We start from the raw sequence: 19,103 nt of genomic DNA, 5'->3' as shown, positions 1-19,103 counted from the left end.
TGGTTAACTGAAGGGCAACTGTGAAAAGTAAGATATCCAAATAGAAGATATCTGAAAACAGCAACTGGCAGAAATTCATAATTGCTCATAGAAAGCTGTGGCTTATTCTACTCCTTAGGTACCTGCCTGAAGCTTCCAACTCCTGTGGAAACTGCTTATACCTTTCTGTGCTAGTGAAAAAGACTCTTTAGTCCCTGAGTAATTTCTGCCTTTTGAAGTACTTGTTTGTGGTAATCTAATGAGCTTTTCAGCATTTCATCCAGAAGTCAAATAGAAAGGACATTTATAACACTTCTGTTAATGGCATTTGAGAACTAGAGAAGTTTATAAAATATTTTTATGACACATTTAATCTTCCTTCTCTTAATTTTCGGCATTTTTTTAAGAAAAATATCCTTTCAAAGTCTGTGTGATATATCAGCAATGATCTAATTTTGAGGTGCAAGTAAAATGGTCACCCCACATCTAGGCTATATTTCACTGTTTGTGTAACCAAATATCATATCAATTAAGCTTTCTTGCTGAGATGTCCCCTCTGACAGCTGGAGTTGTTCATCCACTACAATACTGAGATTCCTTCTAGAACTGCTGCTTCCTACACCCTGCTCCCCAAACTCTACCTTGCACTCTTTTTTGTCTGTATTATATCTTTGCATTATTTTCAATGTCTAACCTTGCTAATTGATCCAGGCATTTTATTATTTTTACTCTGCCAGTGCCATCTGGAGAACTGCTAGGCAGGAAATTTATGTTTCCTTCTCAGTCTTGGGTAGAACTTTTGAATGCTGTAAAGGCACGCTGTCAGTCTGAGCTGCTCCTTTAGTGATGGCTGCTTTTTTGTGACCAGTCAATCTAGTAAACTATATTAATATTGAAGAAATGCTACATGTCACTAAATCAAGCATCTCAAAAAATTTCAGTCCTGTTATAACTATATAGAAGTATCAGCCAAACCTGGAATCTTATCCCAAGAATGGAATCAAACCTGACATTTGTTTTCATGCAGCCATGTTACCCAGTGTCAATAGCTCTGTAACATAAAGCTGGAATGGTCTATGACTATCTCCATATCTTTATTCCTTACTCTAGATATTAGCAATTGAGCATGGAATTTTCCATGTTTACCACAACACTCTTTTCCTGCTATTTGAGAACATAATAAATATTATTATCATTCTGTCAGAACTCTCTGCAGATAAAAACTCACAGAGTTTTCAGTGCAATTTAACTGAGCCGTAACTTTTAAAATGTTCATCCCAAGTTGAACTTTCACAGTTTTTGTGTTCAAAAGTTGACAGGAGGTGTTGCCTTCTCATCATTGAGTGTACTGGCACATCATCCCACTTTTTCTTCAGTTGAGGGAAATAAATTACTGGAAATTACTACGCTTTTCTGCTTTGTATCTGACAATTTTTCTACCCCTAAGGGTTCACATGAAAACAATGCAATGAAAATTGAGATAAAATACAAAGTAAAACCAGTAATTTCTATCTTCAAATAATTCTTGTTTCTATTGTGCTATGTTATATAAAATATTTATTTAGGACTTTAAAGCTACACTGGTTAAATGTTCATTTTGGCAGTGCTTTTTATTTTTAATCTTTTTTTCCAGTTCAATATTTCAATCATATCTTCCTCTTTTGTCTTTTAGATTCCTGTCGCTGTGACACAGATAAGTTCAACCAACCACCCAGTGAAAGTGGGACTTTCAGATGCATTTGTGGTGGTGCACAGGATCCAGCAAATTCCCAGTATGTAGAATTGTAGTGGTGCTAATGGTTTGGAGGCTGAGAAATTAGGATAAGCTGATTCCATCAAGCTTGTGATTAGCTGCACAACAAATCACTTAGCTAATTTCAGCTTGTTAATTCAAATGTAATTTTATTTGCTTGATAATTCCCAATATGAATTTGTCATTGTTTCTTTTGAGCTGATAAATTAAGTAAATAAAATTAAATGGCCAGTCAAATAATGTCAAATTAAACTCTCAACAGACTCAATTTGGTTTTCCATAAGATTCTTTATCTGGAACATGCTTTCATAGCCATAGTAAAGAAGAAGCATTCTGTTCAGAAAAAAACCATCTGTATCCAAAAATATCTAGACTGGAAGCTCTTGACACTTTATTCTGTGTTTCAAATTCATGTACACATTTTAGTGAGAGGAAAAAAGAGGAGATGTAGTTATGAAATAACATCTTGAGCTCACATAGTCATGGCAGCAGTATTGCAGGTGGAATTTAGTTTTGTGCGGCTTCGGTTATACTTTGCATGGCTTCACTGAAAACAAATAGGAAATCAAGTGTGACTTTCTGGATGCTCTAATGTACTGTGTACAGAACCCTTTGAGGTTGTTTAGCCATTAGAGAATATGCTCACTTTTCGAGTCTACTGGGTTTACTTCCATATTTAGAGAAAATTTACTGAGAGCAGTTTTCAATGAAGCCCTAATAGCAGAGTGCAGATGGAAGGAGCTGTGCTTGAACCAGGCTCCTAGGGCTGACTCCAGGCATATTCTCCCAAAGTGAACTCTGGCAGGCCTGTGGTCTCACAAGGACTGACCTGATCCAGCCCAGCTTTAAGACAGACAGCAGATGGGGCTGACACTGAAAAATCCAGTGCTGTTGGCATCTCAGCTCATCCTATCTCCTTGTCACATATAAAAGAGTCTTTAGCACAAGGGAGAATTAATCCTGTGTCTTACATGTCCTGTCTTGGGGTATATGGAAAATTTCAGTGCTATTTGTTAGTTGTGAGCTCAGAATAGTGTGAAGCATGTAGCATGCCAAGATTTCTCTTAAGAGACAAGAAATTTCTTTCTGAAGTATGATAAGTAGCTGTGCCTATGTTTGCATGGATTGGTTTTGAGTGTTTAAGAACAAATGAAACTAGGCAACAAACTTCAGTAATGCGAGTGATATTTGCAAGTAAATCATCTGAATGTTTCTGAATCTTCAGTTTCTAAGATCTCCAAATATGGATTCAGGGGGAAATTAGGTTAATTGAATATGCAAATGGTTTATGAGAATAGTCACAAAGAAATTCTATCCAAGAGATGCAACAGGATGATATCTTTTGACATCAGGCCTCCATAATTAAACAACACTAATGGACTTGTATTAGATTTACATATTTTGGAAGGAAAATATATGGTAGATGTGTGTCTTTATTCAAGTCTGAATGTTTCTTTTTGTAGATATATTTCAGACAAGCACTTGTTTTACTACCAGTAAATACTACTTGTTTTGATGTATGCAGAGTTACTTACTAGGCTTCTGGTTTTAGCATATCTATTTTTTTTTCCCACATGACACTTTCTGCTAACAGAAGTCAGACTATAAAGTGGGTAAGGAGTATAAAATGTGCCACTGCTACGGTAGTTTTGAGAACATTATTAATGTATTGCTGTTTACAATGCATTGCTCTTGCCCCTACCTAGCAGTTCTGTGGATGGTGGTAATTCATGATTATTTTTGCTCGATTGCAGCTTACACGAGAGCTAATATTAATCAAGGGAACCATCATTTCACTGTAGATTTTCCTGAAGCTGAATTGTGTGCTCAATGAAATAGGTTTATATTGATGTGTTCAGGCAACATAATAGCACCTTGACAGAGCTGGTAAATAATGTTGGCCCATAGAAAGCCAGTACCAGATGCTCTTAAAATATGCATGTTCTTGAATTCTTGTTTTTCACAGGTATTAAATCAACTATGGCTCTAGTCAATTACTGAAAAAGTGATGTGGTAGATTTGTTATTTTACTTTATTTGTTGGCTTCTTAAGACAATGGAAGAATATAAATTGTTGTTTGTCCCAAGAGAAGGCAAAGAAGTATAACTACTGGCTCTAGCTTGACACTTTATCAAAGATTTTTCCATCAAAAGAACCCAGTCTCCCTTTATGTTCATGGCTAATTATTAAAAAAGAAAAAAAAAGCCAAAATCATCCCCCTCAAATAATGCAAATAAACCGCCCCAAACTCTACTGCTTCTTCTTTGAGCTCTGTCAATTCTTTTGGTATATATTGTGCATTTAAAAAGGAAAGAGTCACTAAGAGCAGCAGAAGCCTGTTTGAGCAAATATATCCCCTCAATTTTTAAAAATGCTGAAAATCTTTAGTGCCTTCTGTATGCTCAGTATTCTAAAATTTCAATATAATGGACCTAGTTTATTAAAGTAATTTCAGAAGATTTAAGCTAACTATTTATCAGATTTTTTCCTGATGTACTGTCCAAAAGATTGGTAATAACGTTTTTAATACTTCTGAAAGATGAGTTCAAAAGCCAGGCAAACCTATTTCATTCTGGGAAGAGAAAACATGCTTTTTGATCAGCCATTTCATTTCAAAAGTGCATTTAAATGAGTGCTGAAAAGTCTCGAAGAGCCAAGAGCTAAAAAGAAATATTTTCTGAACATTTTTAGAAGGAGGAACTTGAGAATATTATACCTATTTTATTAATATATTTCTTCATATAATACCTCTATTTCTTCATATATATAATATATTTCTTCATATAATACCTATATTTCTTCAGTAATACCTCTTTTATCTGCCCCTAAAAGCACACAGGCACATACACTTGTTCACCTTATCTTTTAAGAGTTAGAGCATGGAGATGGGAGATTTTTGGCAGGTGGCTTTATACCTGTTTGTTTTTTTGGGGCTTTTTTGGTTTTTTTAAAAATAAATATTTCCTTGATCTGCTACTACCTCTTGCTTAAAGACCATGTCTTTATTTTCCACTTATATTATTGCAGATTAGCCACTATTTTATATCTAGATATAGATATGCCTGTAAATTCTCTAGAGGTGTTTTGGAATGATTGCTAATATGCTAAGGGAAGTAAATTTCTGATTGACACCAAGGTTAACCTGATAATTCTGAGATTTTTATGACAAAATGGCAAACTAGGTCCTTTGATTAATTTCAGAGGAAAAGTTTCAGCTCTTTCCAGGTAATTCAAATGAAGTTCCAGGCTTTGGAACTCTGGTTCTGATTTGTAAGGGTGACCATCCTGATTTCTTCTTCAGACAGGCTGAACACTTGCAAACCAACTATTTTTCCTTTTGTAGCCAACACAGTGAGAGTTTCATGGATGTCTTCCAGCTAGAAAAGTGATTGGTGATGACAAAGCTGGGAGCTTTACATATTCCTCTAGCAGGACTTTTTTAAACACCTTCACTACTTCAGGACTTTTGTTCCTTGCCCATCTTCTCCAACCAGTTCCCCTTCATTTCTTGTTTATTTCTCTGCCATCCTTGTTATTCTGTTCTTGGTTCTTCTTTCACTTGCCTGTGGTGTCCTTTGCTCTCCTTTTTGCAGACCCCCAAGATCTCTCTTTAACTTCATTACCATCTTTCCTTCCGTTTTTCCTCTCATTCAGGATTACTGTGTTTATCTCCTTTGCTTCAGTGCTCTTCCCTATGGTCTTTCAATTAGCTTTTTGTTGTGCAAGAAGAAGAAATGAAAAAGCATGTCCTACAACCCACTTTTGTATTTTAGCAATGAAAACCCCACCAGAGAGCCTTCCCATGTTGTGTTTGTTTTCCACAAAACCATGAAATACACTGGGAAATGAGAGAGTGCCAGATTCAGGGGATCTACACAAGTGAATTACAGTCTTGCACTAAGAGAAAATGAGTGGTAGGTCTGTCTCCACAATGAGACATACTTCTCTGTGATTTTGGCATCTACTGCATTAGATGCAGCTCTTTTAGGAAATCCATGCCTTGACAACTTAACATTTAATCACACTGAAATTATTCAACAACACTGTGTACAGAAATGAAGTTGTAGCTGAGCTATGTGTTAGTAATATTCCAGTTTCAGTGCAATTAGTGTCACTCAATATGTAGTGTAACTCAAGCATAGAATTGAGTGACAACTCTGCATGTTGTAAATGTTTGCTCAAGATGTCTCACCACTTTCAGGGGCTTCACTTACAGCAGTGAAGCCCCTGAAAGAACCTTAGGATTACCTTCCTGAAGGATAAAAGACCACTGGCCATTTATGCTCTGATATCTATTGTATAAAGCTGCAACACCATTTGGGAAATCAAGTCTGATTTCCTGCTGCCTTACTGGCAGTGTTATCATTTACCTCTGTGCAAAATGGGCCCCAGAGTTATCACTCTAAAATCATAGTATTTACTCTTCTTTACACTAGTGTGACTAATCCCACAGAGCCAGCTGCCCCAGCCCTGCGTGTTTGTCTGCTGGTCCAGAAAGGTTTATCCAGGCAGCTGGGTTCCTTGCACTGGGTGTCTGATTCAGGAGCATGCTGCTGATCTTTGGTAGCATGACAATACTGCCAGGACTGGTGCAAGTTGGTCAAAGTTTAAAATATTCTCATAACTGGCCACAGACAGATCTCAGAGTGAGACAGTTTTGTATGTGATGGGATTAGGAAATGAAGCAAGTTTTTCACAGCTAGGTCCTGTACCAGGAGCTCTTTAGCTGGCAACAGGTATTGGGGCAAATCTGGAAGGACATGGAGAGTTTCAAAGTAAGTCATGTGTGATAGGTGCAGAGTATTGCAGCAGAACAGTTCTTAGTACATTGTTCATAAAGGTGTTTTCAGAGCCTACTTCACTGGTTTGCTTGTTCACAGATTTGAAGTGCAGCTCCCAGGTTTAAAAGGATATTTTTAGTAATTTTTGTAAGAATGATAAAATTAATACAATTAGGGAATCTGAATTTTTATCGAGATTTACATGTGTGTTATATTCAGAGGAGCAATTGTGGAGGTGTTTGGATTACAGGCATTGGTTTTTAGTCCAGTGTCAGTGCCTCAAGAATTAATTGGTTAATATTGACAAGTTTAGCAATATAAAACTGTTAAAGAGCAGATGCTTTGACATTCTGATTCCTTTACCTTTTGTGGTGACAGCAATCAGATATACCAGGCTGACAGGTTTTATTCAGCCAGTGATGTTAAACAACGTCCCTGTCCAGCAAAGTCAGTGGCTGTATAACACAGCAGCTGTGCCCCTACCTTCTCTATGCCTTAAATTTTCTACAAATTGCTTGCAGCTTGTTGGATATGTTTCATAAATTGTTTGCTTCAAATTGACTTCTGCATAATCAAATGAACCCTCTTACCATTTGTGTTTTCTCTGTCAGCAAGACTTAAAACTGAAAGTACAGCTGTATGAATACATATGGCCTTGTTTAGCAGTTATTTCTGGGTATATGGCCAATCCCAATTCCCTAGAAATCTTTCACTGGAAAAGGTCTTTATTTGTGTGAACATATAATTTAAAAATTCAGAATGACTTCTCCAGTATTTTCACATTTTACTGTATTGCAGGTTTTAGCTGAGGAATGGTGTATGAGGAAAAGCAGTGATTATGTAATGGAAAAGATGGAGAGATTATGCATCTGTCAGCCACATATTTAGAATAGTTTTTTATGAACTACTGACCCTTCAGACATGTTAAGAAATCATTGGTGCTCTCCTGGCACTGCTCCCTCCCCAGAGCACTCTCCCTATTGAGTACCTTTAGTCAACTCTTGCAGTTCTGTTTCAAAGGATACTTGTATATAGAATTATTTTGTTTAACACTACTGTGATAAAACTACATAGAATTATTTTGTCACAGCAGAGTCTTGCACATCTATAATTTACCAATTCATTGCTTAACATTGCTTAATCCCTTGAAAGAATTCTTTCAAATGGCCTTCTGACCCCCATGTTATCTTTCCCAGTCAATAAGGAATGTGTTTCTTACCTCAAGTAGCTGGTGTTTTCTTCAGGTTTTTCTGCTGGGACTGTACCTTTGGCCTGTGTTCAAAGATAGCACAAGTTCATGCCATGAAAAGAAACCAAAAAACAGTCTGAACCATATTGTGAACTAAATGAAAAGTAAAAAAATATAGCCAGTTATTAAAGAATATATCAAACTTTATAGCATTTCGTTAAAAAGTGGGTTTGAGAAATCCAGACTTGTAGAAATGTAAAATGTTTTTCATGACTAGGAAAAGAATATGCACATATTTTCTGAAATTCAGAACTGGGAACTTCAAAAGCATAGAAAAGTCCTTTTCCTTTCTTCTTTTCCCTGCTAGACCTGATGAAACATTTCTTTATAGCAAAATACCTGCACATGATGCTTGAATATGGATCTGTTACTGCATCAAATTATTTCACTAGTTCTTGTCACGTTAAGGTCTGTACTGAGGTATACATGGGCTCATAAGCTCCTTGTGATTCTGCACTAGTACTTTTTTGGTAAAGAGCTAAATAGCATAAGACAAAGAACAAATTCCACCTGAGGGAAATGCAATGTCTGTTCTGGGCTGAAGCAGGAGTGTGTGAAGAGGTTAGGGGAAAAGTGTGAGGGAAGAGTATCCATTTTCCTGTTTATCCTGTTGAGCTTACTTTTTTTTTAACCAATTCTGTTTAGGGAAACCAGCTCACAATTCAAAACAGGGAGAGAAAAGTGCATTTCAAAGATCTAAGCATGGCATGTGTAAGCCATACTTTCAAAAGAATCTAGGCCTGCATGTTTTTCTAGCCTGTTCAGGAAGATAAATTTGAATGCTCACATTTCCAACCACCTGTCTGCAAGAATATACAAGGATGTTAGAAGGTGACTATGCAAATACCTCTCTGTGCTTAAGTTTCTTACATTAGATAGATGCCTCATATGCAAACTTACCATCTGTGGTTGACACAGTCATCTTTCTGAAGAAAAAGGACAAATTTGAGTCTGTCAGGAAATGGGATTTATTGGAATAAACAGTCATGCTGAAATATGCATGACTAGAATTTTTTTTTTATAAGACACCCTTAATTCTCTTAAAAGTAATGTTTTTCAGAAATTTCATGCACTGGGTGAGGTGAAAGTTTCTATGCCCTGAATCTCTGATTCTTACTGAGTCTTTGGAAAGCCAGAAGCTCCCTATTTCTTGTAAGCCCTGTGAGGAACTTGTAAGGAGAGATGCAGAATTAACAGGATTATATTATACAAGTCTGTACCAGTACTGATGAGATGCAGTTCAAATAAAGGGTCAACACCTAGAATTTTAATTCATTTATTATTCACATTCATTGGCAGGAGTTCATTTCAAGGACATTTTACAATCACTCTGACTGGGCTTTTAGGGGGCTGACCATCCTGTGAGCATAAACAGCATAAAACCCTTGCAGCTGGCAAGAGATTTTCCCTATCCCAACACATATTTAGCTTGGTCTTGAAAACTCTTTCTCTCCAGTGGGTCTGAAGGACCTGGTTAAGGCATTTATGGGGGTAAACTTTGGCACCATATCTGTCTTTTAACTAGTCAGAATGACTTTGTAGGTAGCACATAAAACCAGTTCAATTATGGGTTCATTTCATACTGAAAGAGAATTCTGCTATCAGGAGGGGTGAAGTCATAGCAAAGCCTCACATAAATTGCAAGAAGTGGTTGGCAATGGTGCTGATTTGGAACTAAATAGAAATATTTTTGTCTGAAAGTGAGATACTGCCTACTTGTCTCTGAGAGCTAATGAGGTAAGAGAGGGCAGAGAAGCTGCTTCCTCAAGCAGCAAGGTGTGCCCCAATCCATACAGGGCTGGTAGTATAGAAGACGTCCAAAGACTGAGTTTGTGACTGTCTACAAGTCCCTTTTCTTCTGTTACTTGTAGACTGAGACTGGTCATTGGCTTGGATGATCTGTTTGTCCTTTGTACTTAACCCTTAATTTCTCTCTGGAATGACTGCAGAGGGTCAGTGATTGTAGTTAGCTCTGATCTCAGTTAGTTTAGCAAACCTTCAAAAAGAACATAAATATGAAGCCAGCCCCCCAGAAAGCTGTCATTTTTGTATCAGATTGGTGTTATGGGCTGTACTTTTGATTTTTAAATATACAAGCTCGCCAGTCTATATTTCAACTGTATCTATAGAATTTGGAATTTTCAGAACACATTACAGGATATTGTTCTGGGAATTAGCATGTGATTTTTTCACATTTATCTTGTGCTTGGGTCTTACAGTTGCTTGTGAGTTCAAAGCCTTTCAGAATAGTACATTGACTATATTGAATTTCTGCTTTGAGAAACAGGTGCACTCAGCCTGTGGGAGGATTATGCACAATGGCTGTTCAGAAAGATTGTCTTCTCTAATATGTTATAATATGAAAATATACTCTAGTACACTTAGATGTGAGCCATCTTGTAACTAAAAAAATTAATTAGGCAATGAAATAAGGTTTTTTTGCACATTTTTGCAAGAAGTGACAAAGGGATCATATTAAGTATTTCTCTCAAATCTGTAAGATGAGAAAAATGTCCTAGGAAAGCAAGCATTTGAAATACACCCTAAAAATGTCTGACAGTATACCCTCTAGAATTTCTGCCCAGATCAGACTAAGATGCTTGAGAGCACACTCAGCATTTTCATAATTCTTTGCCAGGAGAAGCACCTTTTCTGTCAGCTCTGAGGGTTTCTCCACTGAAAAATTCTCTATCTTTACGTGTTATTCAAAGTTAAAAATATATTCTTGAGAAAAATAGTTGCCATATGTGCACCTAAGGAACAGTGTGCATTCGTTGCATCCACTAGTTTTCAGAATCTAAAGACTGCAAAATAAGAAAATATGATTTATTCTTTCTTTTCTGTTAGATGTCCGCAGAAGAACAATTTATGAATACCACAGGGTGGAGCTACAGATGTCAAAGATTACCAATCTCTCAGCTGTTGAAATGATACCACTTCCAAGTAAGTAAAACATTACATAAGCAGGAGCCAGATCTAGAAAGCGTCTATCTCCCTCCCAGCAGTACATATACAATTTCAAATAGTTTGTTTTATCTGTGGACTTGGAATTGCAAACAGATTCATTTATCCTCCCCTAGATTCCCGAATGGATGATGCATTATCCAGTTCATCCTCGTGTATCTCAAGTTAGTACATAGGTACATAGCTCCCAGTAGGTTTTGAATGAAATTTGTGCCAAATCTTTTTTTCAGAAGAATGATTATATTGCCTTTAAATACATTTCCTCAAGGAAAAAAAAAAAAAAAACAAAAAAACAGTTTTCATGATTGCAATGCAAACATGAATTCTTCTGTGTGCTGTGCATCACATTGTGAAGGCTTATCCCCAAACAAATGGCTCCAAATATTTTGCAGTTCATCTGGCTCTGTTTTCAAAGGTAAAACCACATTGCTTATAAATCCTGGGGGTTAAAATGCCAGCTGTACTTCTGTAAAAAGAGTAGAAACATCTATTTTTCCTTTTTTTTCCTTTTTTTAAAATTCAGATTTAGCTCTTGCACATTTTTCTGTCAGTCGCATTATCTGCTTATATCTGATTGCTAGCAACACCAAAGAACAGTCAGAGAAGAAAGAGATTTAAGGAAATACTTAATATTGAGCAAAAAGATAAAAATGTAGGAAACAGTCTGAATGAACAGATGTGGAAGTAGGAATACATTTACAAATGGAATACAAATGGAATACCACAGATGAAATGTACTTTTGTGTATGCAATTGTGCAAAGCATTGTAACAGGCTGGGTTCAGGGTCTTATTTTAGACATGGTTGCACATGTTGACTTCTTAAATATGTATTATCAGAAGGTATATTCTTCCTTTGTGTTTTTTTATGTGAAACATATATGAGACTAATCTAATAATTCATGTTTGTCTACATCCCAGCTTGTCTCCAGTTTACCAGCTGTGGTCCCTGTGTCACTGCCCAGATTGGTTTCAACTGCAGCTGGTGCAGTAAACTCCAAAGGTAGAGAAGATAATTTCTTTTTTTGTGTTTGTATGTGGGTTTAAACTGTGCACAAAGGCTATCCAAAACCATTGCCTGCAGGTTATTCAGCATTAAAAGTTGTTACATTTGTGTTTATATAAGTGCATTCAAATGAACATAAATCTCAAGTGTGATTACTAGCAACTCGTCATTGTCACATTTCACTTCAACCATTAGGCAAGAATAGTCCAAACAGTTGACTCTGGAGTTAAGCCCTTGTTCTTATTTCTTCAGTCATACTTAAAAATCCTTTTGAAGTAGAAAGAGAAGGAGATGTCACAATAAAAATCATATTTTCTCCCTACATCATTGGCTTCATCAAAAGTAATTTGGAGATGCAAGCTGTTAATATAGCTGTAAAAACTTCCTTGTTAGCAGCAGGGAGACCAACACATCCAAACAGTTGGAGTACTTTCCCTTTTAACCTGTCATTGCACTTGGTGGGTGTGTTGGGTCTCCTCAGGCCCTTGGTGACACATGGACCAGGACAGCCAAGTCCATGGCAGGAATGATTAAGACTGTGGAGCAGCTGAAGCACAGCCAGCAAAATGGAAACTCTGCCACTGCAGCTTCTCAAAAAGTTTTTCTTTCACTGACCTTCACTGACCATAATGATGACTTTCATGCCAGTTCTCTGAAACAAAATGCAGTATCATAATGGACATTCATTGTTGCTGTGCTCTTCAGCTCTAGTGGTTGGGTTTAGAAATACTTTGTATGAAACTGATGTATACTGAAGTAAGAAAAGGTAATTAACATTCTAAAATAGTGCAATATTTGGACACCATGTTGAAGAACTGATAAATAGCTGAAGAACACAGCACAGATTTAGAAAATTGGGGTCATTTTTATAATGTTCTCTTAAGCTGCAACTCCTGGAGTAGGTCATTTAAAAAGTAACTCTGTTCCCCATTTGTCTTGCAAAAACCTTTCTAGTGGAATTAGAGCTAGGACAAATCAAGTAATGTAAAACATAGAAAATATATTGAAGAGTAATACTACTTCTAGAAAATTGTTCCAAGCAAGCATGAACAGTTCTTGGTTGCCTTAGCCAAATCCTTTCTTTCAGCATTGCTTTGTGCTCCTTCCATCAATAGATGCTGTAGCACCAAGTTTCTGTTAGCTTTGGTTTGAGCAGGGCCTGTTGCTTTGAGGCCAGTTTTCTCCTTTTTGTTTGGATAAACCCCCTTATATTGTAAAATCCTTTTTGTTTGGATAAACCCCTTTATATTGTAAAATCCAGACTTCTTGTAAAGAGCAGGTCCAGAAACCTTCAGATCCTTTTTGTTTCCCTCTAGTTTCCAAACACCTGAGTTTCCTGAGTTCTGACATTGCTGAGAAATGTTTTGCTCACTGAGGCACAAATTTGCTGTGGAGAACTAAGTTTAATCCTTCTGCAGGAGCAGGACCAGTCACGTAGCCACACTGTTTCCTTCTGCTCATTTAGGACCATTTGTAGCTGTCCCCTCACAACTGGCAAGGTGTCATCTTCTGCTGAAAAATGCACAGTCTGAACACATCTATTTCTATTCAGTTAAAGTTTGAATGAAGAAAACTTTGCTTTTTGTTTTACATGAGGAGATCAAAGATGAGCCTATTGTGAGGCAGTCCTGCACTGTTTCCCAAAAACAGCTGTCTCCACTCTGCAGCATGGTTGTGCTTTTGAGAAGATGCAGCAGGTAGACTGAGTAGTTTTATTGCTATGAATTAGGCCATTACTGACAGTAGTGAGACTGTCACTTCATGCAGGTTGTCTTTGGGCATTGTTTGACCACCAGCAAAGTCAGGAACTGGAGAGGATTCCTTAGAAAAAGGATGGATACTGAAAAGGAGACTAAGAATATGCTTCTGCCTGGGAATTTCAGTAGTATTAAAAAATGTTTGTACTTCAGAATGAGCAATATTCATTCAGGTTTTAGAAAACGGAGAATTGTGTATAGAGTCATAAAATAGCTCAGAATGGAAAATCCAGACTTACCTCCCACTCACAGCAGGGCCAGCTGTTACATCAGACTGGTTTCTTCATTACTCTCTTCATCTAGGAGCTGACCACAGAGGCTGTGGTCCAGTCCCCAGAACACCTTATACAGGATTTTACACCTAATCTGTTAGCTTGCTGTTTCCTCTGGAAACATGGCTTTGGTGCATGTCTGCTTCAGGCCTCATCTTTCTTGGCCACTCATGTCCACTTTCAGAAATGAGCAATTTTGACTATTTCATCTCTGTGGAGAAAGTGATCTGAAATAATAAATGGTTAAATGTTTTGTGAAAAGAGGCAACTTGCTTTCCAGAATGTGAAAACTGAATATTTATTTGGTTACACTGCAGGATTATTTGGATGAGGAATCATTCTGCCTCAGCTTTGAAAATTTTCTACCAGTTCTGCATACTCTCTCTGGACTTTTAGTCTAGTGCCTCTCTTCCTTTACCTTGCACTTTTTCAGCATGACTAATCATTTTCAAGACTTAAATAATAAAATATCTTATTCCAATCTCAGTGGCTATGTCTGGTTCAAAGAAGAGTGCTCAGAATCATTTGCTTCCATACCACATTGTGGGTTTTTCACCCTCAAAAATAAATTTGCTCTTTTAAAACATTCTTTTTGCATAGGATAAAGAAGCTCTTCCTCAACAGGAAAATCTAATAGCCACGTTAAAAATCATAAAGGATGGAAAGTTGTTAATTTCTACCTCGTAGTCCTTCAGTTTTTTTTGTATGTCACTCCTCTTCACCCACCAGTCTTGTAAATCAATGGAGACTTTTATCTCCTGTTATGATAGACATTGCTCTGCTGCAGTAGAATAAAATCAGGCTGAAAAACCAAGGGCAAAGAACTCCATGAAGTATTAACTTAGACATTTCAGAAGTGCCTGAAGGACAAAGAAATTAATATTTACAGTCCACTTTCAAATGTGTGCTCATAGGGGTTTTTGAAGTAGGAGGAATGCTTAGGAGCAATGCCTGAGTAATGCTTCTCAGTTCCAAATCTGACTGGACACGCTGGTCTGAGAAATGAGGATCCTGTCTGTAGGCAAATCCCAGAGTGGGGAAGCCAATTAGCCTTTGTTCCAAAAGCCTGAAGAAGGCTTTGAACTGGCAGTGGCGGGTTTTCAGTGTACCAATAATCTCCTGACAAATCTGTCAACACTCAGATTTGTGCAGAGGGAGGACGCCTGTTTGCTTCTGAGGGCATTGATAGGTAGTGAGGCTCACTGTGGAACACACAGAGATGTTCTTCCCGTGGTGCCACGGTAGTACTGTGGTGCTCTAAAGTGAGATATTCTAGAGCAGACAGACTTCAATGTGGGTAACAAGCCTACACATATCCATTGGGAAACACAGCCTTTTTTCTCAGGTACTTATTACCCCATTTAGCCAGAGAAACATTACTACCAGAAGCACCATCTTTCATCTATTTTCCTGCCTTGCATTAGATTTAATCCATATATTGAATCATTCACACAGCAAAAAAAAGGAGGGAGGGGGGAAAAAAAAACCCAAATCTTAATGTAAGGCCTTTAATTGCACAAGGGAAACTGACCAGTGTGACCATTGCAGAAAAACTTTACTCCCCCATGTGGGCAATCTGTGTTGGAATGTAAATAGCTTTATCCTACAACAGTGAGTTGTTTCCTACCTGTAACTTCAACCCAGCTGCTGTGCAAGCTCTGCAATGGTTGGAGAGGCAGGTTCATTTTGGATGTGACTGAGGGCCAAATCCTCTATTCCTGCACTCTCTACAAGCTTAAATCACCATTAGCTCTTTCATAGGGGGTCATCAAACTATCCTGTCTGAAATCCAATATGAAATGTGTCACACAACTCTATCATGACTGAAGCAAAGGCACATCATTTTCCTTTGACTTCAGCAGATGGAGGATCCCCCTAGGAGCTAATTTCTGTTGGAACTATGTATATTTCATGACTGTTTCACAAGTAAAACTCTTCAAAAGGAGATTAACTATAAATATGTAAGCTAAGAAGGTATTCTAACTTTCTCCAACGCAAGCATCCATGTCTATAAAATGCCTGAGACACTTTAGCATCTGTCCCATGGAGGTCTCCAGTGGCTGAAACGTGGATCATTCTCCCATCGTTATCTCTAACTTCCTGACATGTAAAAATTGGGAGAATTCATTAATGTTAGATTTGTTTATATCATCTTCTTATGCATCTGAAAATGTTTATATACTCTTGGCATTTGGTATAGCCTGCACATTAGAGATGTCATTTTCTAGAAAAGTTTTTGACAGTTTTAAGGCCACCTTGCTGTTATTTTATAGCTTCAGTTTGTAAAACTTGCTTGCATATACTGAAATAGTGAGTTCCCTTGAAAATATTTGAAGTTGATTGTCCAATAAATAAAGATTCCCTAGATATTGATGTTTTTTTATTTTGATAAACTTCAGGAAAGTCTCAGATTTGGGCAGTGAAATGAAACTGATATTTCAGTCTTGCAATCTGTGCATCCTGGAGACTCAGGCTATGAATGTCTCATGCTTCACTTCATCAATACAGGATAAAAGCACCTCCCAATACGTGCAACATCAGCTGGGTTTGGTGTGGTACCATCACCCCTACACTGAAGATAAGGGAACTGGAGGGTGTAGTACTAAGGGCAAGAGCTGTAAACAGTTTAGATAACAGCTTTACTCAGCTGTCACTGTTGGAACATATATTCAAATTTTTAATCCTCAAAACTGTCTGCCTTATGCCAAGGGCACCCAAAAGGCTGAATCCACAAGGATGCTTTGCTGGCAGACTCACTTGGGTTTTCAAGGGAAGTTACACAGAATAGGAGAGCAGTACTAAAAGCAACTTTTTACCAAGCTCTGGACTTAAGTAACTAGGACCAAAAAATGTCTAAGGGTCCAACACTCTGTATAAGAAAAAAAATCTTCAGATGAGTCTAAGCAGGGCTGAGCAGTGAAATGCCCCATGGGAGCTCCACGAAGCTTCTCTACTCAGTAAGGGTGACACTGCCTTGAGACAACAGTCTGTCAGTGATCAGAGAACCCCCAGAGGCACAAGAGATAAATGAAAATTGGTCCTCTGAGAACAAGTCACCCCTGAAGAATGGCCCATTAGTTATGGAGGTGTGTAAGCCTGCATGTCTCCAGCTCAGACCAGCTCCACTCTCCTCAGCCACTGGCTGCCTGCAGACTCAGGATTAGCTCCTGGCACTGCTCTCCAGGCAGCCCTGGGAACTTCCCTTGGTCTGAAAAGTGACATTTTCCACTCTTATCCTTAAGAGTCTCAGTTTCCAGAGTATGCTTTGAACAATGTGGTTTGAAATCATACCAGTTTATGGTATTGACCCACAAAGTGCAAACCCCCTGTTTGAGAAGTGCCCTGAAAGAGACTGTACAAATTCCAGGACTGAATGCAGTGATGAGGCAGGGCACCCATGAACTTTAGGGAGTCATACTGCCCTTGTGTGTATGCACAGCTCCCAAAGCTTCTTACACTCTCAAAGCAATTCTGAGGTTAAAAAAATTGAAATAATCCCATTTGTGGTGTATTTCACTTCAATGCTTAGTCCTGTGTGCCAACAACAGCTCTAGTTGTGTAAATGAACAGGTTATAGCTGGGGTTTATGGAATGTGTTCTGAACAAAGTGAAAAATTAGAAATGTGTCTGGGAATAGTAGGAATAATGTGATTTAAGGCTTGATACTTTTAATAATTGATTATGATAATCACTATTCCCATCTAAGCAGGTAATAAAGATATAAGTTGTTTTGCATTCCATGCTGATTAGCTGGAAAGAAGGGAAGGAAGACTCTTTAGGCACCTGCATTTTTTATGAAAACATGTTAGAGTTGAAATATGAAGTGGCAGTTTTCCATAGTGCCCTTTTTGTAACTGAGAAAAAAGAATTCCTGTTACTTGTGTTCTGAACTTCTGGATAAGTTTGAAATGTCTTGTTTGTTCTTCTTCCTTTAGAAGGAGATTGGAAAAATTTTTAGTTAATTTTCAAATGTGAGTTCATGTCTGGAAATTTTTAGTATCAGGTAGAAGAAAAGGATAATGTTTTCTGTTTGTTGGTCTGTATATCCCAGTTGGCAAGACCTGCTCTCATTCTAAAAAGTGTTGACTCAAATATTGTAGTATTTATAAGTAACAGTTTTATGTAATCTAAAATATTTATCAGCTGAGCAAAGCACCTTCCCTACAGAATTTATAAAACCATAAACATAATTACTGTGCTATCTGACTAGAGAAGCCTCTGGATTTACAAAAGCAAATAATTAAATCCAAATGAGAAACACATAGCTTATTGTTTGATATCTACATTTTCCTCAGCTTTTACACCACAATGAGGGTTGTAGATTCCACTGAAGAGCAGGGAAAGGCAAACCACATCCCTCAGCTTGGTGTCATCTGCAAACCTGCTGAGGGGGCCCTGGATCCCTTTGTCTGTGCCATTGATGAAGACATTAAGCAGTGCTGGTCCCACTACAGACCCCTGAGGAATCTCTTGTGCCAGTCTCTGTTGGGATATTGATCCTTTGGCCACTACTTTATGGATGCAAACATCTCACCAGTTCCTCATCCACTTTCCAACCACCAAATCTGAATCTCTCCAGTTTAGAGAGGGGTGTTGTGAGGAACTGTGCCAGAGGCCTTACAGAATTCCAGATAGGCAACATCCACTGATCTTCCCTTCTCCACTGATGTTAGCACTCCATCATAAAGCCTCAAGGTTGGTTCAAAATGCTCACTTTTAAATACTTCCTCATTTTAACTACTTGAAGTTTTACAAATTGTGGGTTTGTTTTTGTTTTTTGTTTGTTCTGTTTTGGTTTTTGATTGCTTTAGAAATATTTCATAGTTCAGTTAAAAATTAAAAAATGGAAGGAAGACTGGCTGGTTTATACTCAGACTTTTTTTTATCCAAACACTACTTAACTGACAATAGTGTGCTGTTATTTTTAAATTGGTCACAGTAGCCATTGAAATACAAACACACACACAAAAAAAAAAAAAAAAAAGGCATTTCTATGTATTAAGTAAACCACCAGAGGGAGCATATCAAATCCAATCAATGTAATAGTTTCATATACAAATTACAAGGAAAATCTTATTTTAGGTGCTTTTGAAGGGCAAGAGGTTTAATGCATAGTGTATTCTGTTAAATATATTTCATTCTACCAATGTGTCTGTCTTCATGTATTTGCTGATCATACCCCTGCTTCAGACAAAGCAAAAGAAATGTGCCCAGATTCTGGATGTTTGCATGCCACTTCAGCTGGAGGGGCTTTCTGTGAAAATATAGCTGACTCCTAACACACAGGTCTTAGCAATCAGATTGTTGAATTAGGTCACATCTACCCAAAGATAAATGAAAAGTA

At 37.6% G+C, this 19,103-nt stretch overlaps 1 protein-coding gene across 1 annotated transcript in view; it reads left to right on the top strand.

Moving 5' to 3' along the window:
* PLXDC2 (plexin domain containing 2) overlaps positions 1-19,103 on the top strand; it is a 250,177-nt gene that overhangs the window by 186,451 nt on the left and 44,623 nt on the right. The window contains exons 7-9 of the mRNA XM_059842010.1: positions 1,652-1,751; positions 10,610-10,705; positions 11,646-11,727. Coding sequence (XP_059697993.1) covers positions 1,652-1,751; positions 10,610-10,705; positions 11,646-11,727 — 278 coding nt within the window. The remainder of the gene's footprint in view (positions 1-1,651; positions 1,752-10,609; positions 10,706-11,645; positions 11,728-19,103) is intronic.

The sequence above is a fragment of the Haemorhous mexicanus genome, chromosome 1, assembly GCF_027477595.1.
Source record: "Haemorhous mexicanus isolate bHaeMex1 chromosome 1, bHaeMex1.pri, whole genome shotgun sequence".
In the NCBI taxonomy this organism is placed as follows: domain Eukaryota; kingdom Metazoa; phylum Chordata; class Aves; order Passeriformes; family Fringillidae; genus Haemorhous; species Haemorhous mexicanus.
Note: the sequence above shows the minus strand (reverse complement) of the source record. Positions and strands in the feature narration are given on the sequence as shown.